At 42.4% G+C, this 8,820-nt stretch overlaps 1 protein-coding gene across 1 annotated transcript in view; it reads left to right on the top strand.

Annotated features, from left to right (window-relative positions):
• LOC144602457 (mucin-2-like) overlaps positions 1-8,482 on the top strand; it is a 74,062-nt gene extending 65,580 nt beyond the window's left edge. Inside the window, exons 31-37 of the mRNA XM_078415603.1 lie at positions 1,099-1,142; positions 2,644-4,206; positions 5,128-5,226; positions 6,389-6,601; positions 7,382-7,522; positions 7,623-7,768; positions 8,396-8,482. Of these exons, the coding sequence (XP_078271729.1) occupies positions 1,099-1,142; positions 2,644-4,206; positions 5,128-5,226; positions 6,389-6,601; positions 7,382-7,522; positions 7,623-7,768; positions 8,396-8,482 (2,293 nt within the window). The remainder of the gene's footprint in view (positions 1-1,098; positions 1,143-2,643; positions 4,207-5,127; positions 5,227-6,388; positions 6,602-7,381; positions 7,523-7,622; positions 7,769-8,395) is intronic.
• The last annotated feature ends 338 nt before the right edge of the window (positions 8,483-8,820 follow it).

The raw sequence follows: 8,820 nt of genomic DNA on the forward strand, positions 1-8,820 counted from the left end.
GCATAAGCAGAGACCCGCAGCCATCAGTTGAATGTCCAGGCCACACACACGCTCCTTCACCGCGATGTGACCAGAGCTGTACCGACCGCTGTCGCTCTTTCTGCAGTCCCTGTCCGCCCTTACAGTCAGAAAGCCGTCCACACTCGCTCTAGTCTCCGAGATGTCCTCGTGGAGTCATGTCCCCACAAACACTGAGATCACTGTACTCACGGCACTCCCTCCAAGTCCTCACCAGTGCAGGCAGCACGTCCATCTTGTTTTTCGGCGACCTCACATTCCCCACTGTGATGGAAGGCAAATAATGTACACCTTCTTTCCTCCTTTTCCCCCGCGACTCTGGGCAATCGAAACATCCACAGTTGGAGCGATCAATGCTCCCACAATCAGCGATCGAAGCCTTTCGCATCTGGGCGATCGAGGCTCCCGTGATCGGGGCAGTCGAAACCCCTGCGATCGGGGCAGTCAAAGATCCTGCGGTTGGAGCTCCCTAATTCGATCCCTAACAAAGGGACTGCCAGCTCCACTTTGTTAAGGCTGCAGTACGGACAGAGATACAATGTGGAAAATGTTGCATCACCGTCGATGGACAAATGTTAGCATTTTATACCGCAGGGAATTTTAAATGGTCACTATACATAAATACAGAATCAAGACCAATGTTGGCCCCAAGGGCCCCACCACTGACACAGCAGGTGGGTAGGTGGTGAGGTGGTGTTCTCCTTCTGCAGTTTTGGAGGCTGCAATGTGAGCTCAGGAAGGTTGCTGACATGGGTTCACATCCTGCCAATGGGCTTGGAGAGCAAATCTACACCGAGAACTCAATGACCACAATCGAATATGAAATTACTCTCTCATGAAATACTAATTTTAGCAAACCGATGAAGATGTGGTATCAACTAAAATCTGAGCAGTTCAGTGCCACAGTACAGTGATGCTGCTTTGAAAGGTTCAATCGCCAAGTAATCTTCCTCATTCCAGTTTCTCTTGTGTATGAATGACAAATTTTCAATTTTAAACAATGGCAAGATAGCATTTTATTGCATTTTAGTTCTGAAATGTCAAATTGAATAACTGATGCATTTTGTTTATATTTTTTAGCAAGTGTACTAATGGTGGAGTCCATTGCACCTATCACAAATCAGGTGGGTTCATTGCACACAAGGCTCGTCTTGGGGTTCTATTTTTCAAAACAGAATCTGACGTAATGTAATTGATGACTGAAATATTCAGGATACTAAAGGACAAAGAGTGGATGGAAATCAATGTTGCTGGATTGTGGTTAAGGAATGAGGAAAGAACAAAAACAATCAGACCTAATTCGAGTCATAGACCCCATCTACACGAGTCCCAACTGCCCCCTAAATGTTTCCTATCCATGTACCTGTCCAAATGTCTTTTAAATGTTGTATTTATACACAGTAGTACCTGCTTCAACTACCGCCTCTGGCAACTCATTCAATATACCCACCACTCTCTGCAGGAAAACGTTGCCTCTCAGATTTCTATTAAATCTTTCCCCTCTCGCCTTAAAACTATGTTCTCTGGTTCTTGATTCCCTTCTGTGACTAAGTCTCTGTGCATCCACCATACCTATTTCCCTCATGATCTTATCCACCTCTGTAAGCCCCTAGCCTCATGTGCTCCAACAAATAAAGTCCTAGCCTGCCCAGCCTCCCCTATAGCTCAGGTCCTCACATCCGAGCAACATCCTCGTAAATATATTGTGCACTCTTTGCAGCTTAACACCATCCTTCCTATAGCAGGGTGACCAGAAACGAGTACAATACTCAAAATGTGGCCTCGCCAATATCTTGTACAACTGTAACATGACATCCCAAATCTATACTCAATACCATATCTGATGAAGGCCTGTGTATCAGAAGCCTTCTTGACCACCCTGTTTAGTTTCAAGGAGTGTTCTGCTGTTGTGCAAAACGCCCCAGGGCCCTAACATTCACTGTGAAGTTTCTGCCCTGCTTAGACTTCCCAAAATGCAACACCTCACACTTATCGGCATTAAACTTCATTAATCATTCCTCAGCCCTCTTGCCCAACTGATCGTGCTGTAAATTTTGATAACCGTCTTTGCTATTTATGATACCACCCACTTTAATGTCATCTGCAAACTTCCTAATCCTGCCACCTACATTCTCATCCCAGTCATTGCCCACAAACAGCAATGGGTCCAGCACCAATTCCTGAGTCATACTACTAGTCACAGGCCTCCCGTCCAATAAACTACCACCACCATCGCACTCTGCCTCCTTCCATGAAGCCAATTGTCTATCCAGCTGGCTAGCTCCCCTTGGATCCCATGTGATCTAGTCTTCGAGAGCAGCCCACCAAATTCTTTCTAGGATTCAACTTAAAAGACAATTTTATCTGCAAGGGGTGAATTAAGTGTGACTCTTATTCCTGCTGATAGCAGTTAAGATGATATTGAATGAGAGTTTAAAATTTCAGATTTATAAAATTAATTAACATGGAGGATGTTACAGGGGCATAGAATAACCTCACAAATCAACATTGACTGCATCACACTTCAGTGTAGAATGTGTTTTGTTGTTTAGTCTTATGTTCATGTATCATGATCATTTACTGTTAATTTTCAAAAATTGTTGATTTTTCTTTTTCCTTTTTTAGCGTGCACCTGTGTCTATGATGGCAAAACATTCCATGAAGGAGAAACTATCTACCATACCACAGATGGCATTGGAGGGTGCATCAAAGCAATGTGCGGTGTGAATGGGACAATAATCCGACAGGTGTATCCATGCACTCCCAAGACCTCCACAGTTCCCAGCACAACACTTAGCTTTGAAACAACCCTGACCACACCATCTGCAGTCCCATGGATTATAACTTCTGCAACTACAAAGACCACCACCATAAATTCTACTCCGACTGGAACAGTCTCTACCCCTCCAAAGACAACAGCACAGACCACTACAACTACTGCTCCTGTCACTACACTGAGAACCACAACTACAACCTCCACTGAAACTACAACAAAAAGAACCCAGCCAATATCAACCACCACCTCATCAACAACAGTCACCACCACCACAACAGCTCCAGTTACCACACCGAGCACCACAACTACAGCCTCCACTGAAACTACCACAAAAAGAACCCAGCCAACATCCACTACCACTACACCAACACCTACATCAACCACCACCACCACAACTCCAGTCATTACACATAGCATCACTACAACCTCCACTGAAACTACACCCAAAAGAACCCAGCCAGCATCAACGACCACCTTACCAACAACAGTCACCACCACAGCATCTAGCCCAACTGCCCGCACCGCTCCAAAGACAGAAGCACTGCTGACCACCTCAACAACTCCAGTCACGACTCATAGCACTACAACTACAACCTCCATTACAACTACACCTGAAGGAACGCAACCAATATCAACTACCACCTCGCCAACAACAGTCACCACCACCACAACAGCTCCAGTCACCACGCACAGCATCACAACTACAACCTCTACTCAAACAACAGAAAGAACCCAGCCAACATCAACAACAACCTCTCCCACAACAGCCACCACCACAACTCCAGTCACTACACAGAGCACTACAACCCCTGTTGAAACTACACATGAACGAACCCAGCCAACATCAACCACCACCTCACCAACAACAGCCACTACCACAACAGCTCCAGTAACTACACATAGCACCACACCTACAGCCTCCACTGAAACTACCACAAAAATAACCCAGCCCACATCAACCACCACCACACCAACAACAGCCACCACCACAAAAGCTCCAGTCACTACACATAGCACCACAACGACACCCCCCACTCAAACTGCAACAGTAAAAACTCAACCAACATCAACAACCACCTCACCAGCAACAGTCACCACCACAACAACTCCAGTCACTACACACAGCATCACAACTACAACCTCTACTGAAACCACATCAGAAACAACCCAACCAACATCAACTACCACGACACCAACGACAGTCACCATAACAACATCCAGCCCAACAACTGTCTCCACCGTGCCAAAGACAGAAGCACTGCTAACCACCTCAACAACTCCAGTCACTACATTGAGAGCCACAACCACAACTTCCACTGAAACTTCATCTGAACAAACCCAACCGATATCAATGACCACCTCACCAACAACAACATGCTCATGCACAGTACAAGGGAAGATAATGTCACCAGGTAATTTTGCAAATTTATTAATTGTATTCTATTAACTTTTTAAATTGTCGAAACTTGATCATTATTTATTATTGTCGAAACTTGATCATTATCCTTCCCAAATCATTGTGACCGTTCACTCTTTTCCCTCTCTTGCTTTTGATTATGTTTTGTAGTATTCTTCAGTACAAATTGTAGTTTGCACAAATTGTCATGAATCATCTGTCTCCAAATATGTCCTGTGAAAACTGCAGCTTCCCTTTCGTTTGCCCACTTCTGTGTTTGTTTACAGAAACAGAGTACAGTGATAATCACTGACGGCAGAAAAACTGTGTTCATAAAGACTATGGCGTCAAAATACCCATTCTGCAATGGTGGCCACATATTGTCCATCAGCTGCTTTCCATGAACACAAACACCTTCCCTGATTCACTGATTTCTCTACATTTAAAAATGACAAGGGATCTTATTTAAAATAAGTAATTCATTTCTGATCGGAGATGATTTTGTTCTCTCAAGGAAACAAGATTCTTTGGAGCTCTCTCTTTCTTCAAACAGTGGAAGTAGAGTTTTTCTATTTATTAAAGCAGAGGGAGATAGATTCAATACAAGACGTGAGTGTTGAAAAATTACAATGGGCAGATGGGAGAGTGATTTAAGATCTCAGAAATAACAGACATGACCTTATTGAATAGGTATTAAAAATGTATTAAAGGCTGGCGAGTCTGTGGAGCATGCTGCCAAAGGAAGTGGAAGAGGAGGGTATAATTATAACATATAAATCAAGAGTCAAGGTTGTTTCATTGTAATATTCACGAGGAGTGGACACTGACATGGTTACTTGCGAAGGCTTTATAAGCACATTAAACACAACAAAACAACAAACAAATGTACAATAAACAGTACTGTTTAATAATTTTCATAAATTAACTGTTATATTAGGTAATCAGATCATAAGAGTGGCAGTCGAACTATGGCTTAAAAGACATTTGGGCAGGTGGGTGCATGGGAAAGGTTCAAATGATTATGGGCCAAACACAGGTAAATGGGACATTCAATTAGGTAATTTGGTTAGCTTGGATGAGTTTCCATGCTGTGTAACACTATGACTCTGGTGGATTGGATTTGAGAGGTTGCTCGTGTGTGCATGTCTACATGGTGGCTGTTGTTATTGTTCCAAATCTCAGAAGAATCTTGGAATATTGTGAAACTTAAAGAGTCTGGAAAGAGAATTTGGAGAACTGATGTTAAGCCACACATGAGTCTTTAAGGAGCCATCACTTTTTCCGGGTAATGTCTGGAAATGATGAGTCAAGCAGTTGCCTGAAAACCCCGATATCCAAAAGCTATCAATGTCAAACACTATCAAGGAAAAGTGATTCCCATTTTTTTTATCCATTCATCCCAGTCGAATAAAAATTGTGTTTGTTTGCATTAATGACAGAGTGAGACGAACTGAAGCCAACCAGCTCCAACAACCCAGACAATGCTGTTTGCTCAAATTTGGTTCAGAACATCCCAATCCTTGTCGCAGTGTGCAAAATAATATTCACATATTTCAAACTTATTTCCCAAGTGAAAGGCATGAACCAGCTTCAACATCATACAAAGATATTTATTAGTTACATCACCTTCAGGTGTACACAACCTGATTTTTTTTTCTTTGCCTCCAGGTCAGGCAACTGTGACATCTGCAGGAAAATCAGGCCTCTGTAACTTTACTCTATGTACTGAAGATTGTAAAGTTCTGATTGACAGCGGCATTGATCAGAGAGCTTTGCTCACAATGTGGACCTCCCCTTTATACTGGGAATTATGTGGTCCGCCCATGGTTTCTGTTATAGGCCAGATCATGCCTCCCCTGAAAAAAGTTATTTGATCCCTAAAAATGAACTACGCAACGAAGCAACCTTACTGTAATTGCCACTCACTCTTCTGCTGATTTCTGTATTATATTCTTTCTGCAATTCCTTTTTACAAGGCCTGCCAGCCACAAGCAACGATATTAAATCACACACTGGTGTTTGATCAGAGGCACCGAATTTCTTGATTCTTAATGCAAACTTTGAAATTACAATAATGCCCCCTCAACAATTCAGCCCAACTGAAATACTTAACTCAGCTGCAACATCTTACGTAAAGATATGTATCAGTTACATCACATTCAGGTGCACACATCCTAATTTTTCTTCTTTGCCTCCAGGTCAGGCAACTGTGACGTCTGCAGATAAATCAGGACTGTGTAACTTTACTCTGTGTACTGAAGATTGTAAAGTTCTGAAGTACACAGGAAGATGTGACACTACAACCAGACCAGCAGAAACCACAACAGCAGCTACAACAGTGACAGTAACACCAACATCAAGTGGAACTACACCATGTACCTGTGAGATTGACAGTCAAATAATGTTTCCTGGTAAGTGTGTCAATTATCACACTTCCATTCACATTGCAAAGACAAAGATCTTGTGCAATGACTCTTGCTATCAGCAGCTGAATTCTAAAAGTGCCACAGATTGTGAATGTATTTATTTCACTAAATGCTGGAGTAACTCAGCAGGTCAGGCAGCATCTCAGGAGAGAATGAATGGGTGACGTTTCAGTCTGTAGAAGGGTCTCGACCCGAAACGTCACCCATTCCTTCTCTCCTGAGATGCTGCCTGACCTGCTGAGTTACTCCAGCATTTTGTGAAATAAATACCTTTGATTTGTACCAGCATCTGCAGTTATTTTCTTACAGATTGTGAATGTGTTGCTCCAATCCATTTGTCAACCAGATGATAGATAGTGCTCATTTATTTCAATCCAACATTTTTTTTCTGTGATAAATTTTCTTTTCAATTTCTTAATTCCTCCAACCGTAACCAGAGGCTTCTTGCTTTAAACTGTTGAGCTCCAGCAAAAGGTTGTTTCAAGTGGGCCTCAGCAGCTACATCAAGTTGCGATGTAATCCATAACACCAACACTGCAAATGGCAATAGCAATGATTGGCAATGGATGGCAAATGGAGAGTCCACCCATCTCCAAGGTTAATTGTACATGCCTGATCACACACCTTAACACCTTCAGGAGAAATTGTCATCCTCTCTCAATAATGAATCATGCAACTGAGTATCCATTCTGCAATTGTCACGCTATCATCTGCTGATTCCTGTATTGTGCTTTTACATTCACTTTACAATTGCCTTTTACACAGCCTGTCATCAGCAAGCTGCGATGCCAAAATTCTGTGCTTCGAAAACATTCCCTGGTGTTTGTTCGGAAGAGATTCACATCATCCCGATTCTTGACGCATTTCTGCTAAATGATATTCACACATTTCAAGCTTATTTCCTAAGTGAAATGCATGAACCAGCATTATCAGCATAGATAAAGATATTTTATGATAAAATTACTTTCAGGTTCACCGACCCTGATTTTCTTTACTTTGCCTCCAGGTCAGGCAACAGTGAGTTCTGCCAGTAAATCAGGACTGTGTAACTTTACTCTGTGTACTGAAGATTGTCAAGTTGTGAAATACACAGGAAGATGTGAAACTACAACCAGACCAGTAGAAACGACAACGCCTGCTACAACAGTGACAGTAACACCAACGTTGAGTGGAACTACACCATGTACCTGTGACAATGACGGGCGAATAATGTTACCTGGTAATTTCCCCAATTATCATAGAGACCTTACATTCAATTGCAAAGAAAGAGAATTTGTGCAATGACTCTTGCAAACTGAAGCTGAATGCAAGAAATGCCTCGGGTTTTGATGGTGTTACTCCAATCATGTCAATATGATGATATTTAGTGCAATTTCAAATCTAGCCTCCTTTTTTATCTTGTGAGTTAATTTGTATGAAGGTCTTGCTTCCTCCAATATAACCAGAGGCTTCTTGCTTGCAACTGTTGAGCTCCAGGATAGAATTGTTTCAAGTGGTCCTCAGCAGCAACATCAGGTTCCCATGCAATCCATAATCCCTACGATGAGAATGGCAATAGCATTGATTGGCAATGGATGGCAAATGGACTGTCTACCGATCTCCAAGGCTTATTGTACATTCTCATCATCGCACACCTGATCACACACCTTCAGGAGAAATTGTCATCCTCTCTCAATAACGAATCATGCAACTGAGTATCCGTTCTGCAATTGTCACGCTATCGTCTGCTGATTCCTGTATTGTGCTTTTACATTCACTTTACAATTGCCTTTTACACAGCCTGTCATCAGCAAGCTGCGATGCCAAAATTCTGTGCTTAGAAACCAGTCCCTGGTGTTTGCTCAGAAATGGTTCACTTTCCGCTAAATAAATGGAGCACTTTCCGCTAAATAATATTCCCACATTTCAAGCTTATTTCCTAAGTGAAATGCATGAACCAGCATTAGCAGCAAAGATAAAGATATTTTATGTTAAAATTACTTTCAGGTTCACCAACCCTGATTTTCTTTTCTTTGCATCCAGGTCAGGCAACAGTGAGTTCTGCCAGTAAATCAGGACTGTGTAACTTTACTCTGTGTACCGAAGATTGTAAAGTTGTGAAATACACAGGAAGATGTGAAACTACAACCAGACCAGAAGGAACGACAACGCCTGCTACAACAGTGACAGTAACACCAACGTTGAGTGGAACTACACCATGTACC

Source organism: Rhinoraja longicauda, chromosome 18 (genome assembly GCF_053455715.1).
Source record: "Rhinoraja longicauda isolate Sanriku21f chromosome 18, sRhiLon1.1, whole genome shotgun sequence".
In the NCBI taxonomy this organism is placed as follows: domain Eukaryota; kingdom Metazoa; phylum Chordata; class Chondrichthyes; order Rajiformes; family Arhynchobatidae; genus Rhinoraja; species Rhinoraja longicauda.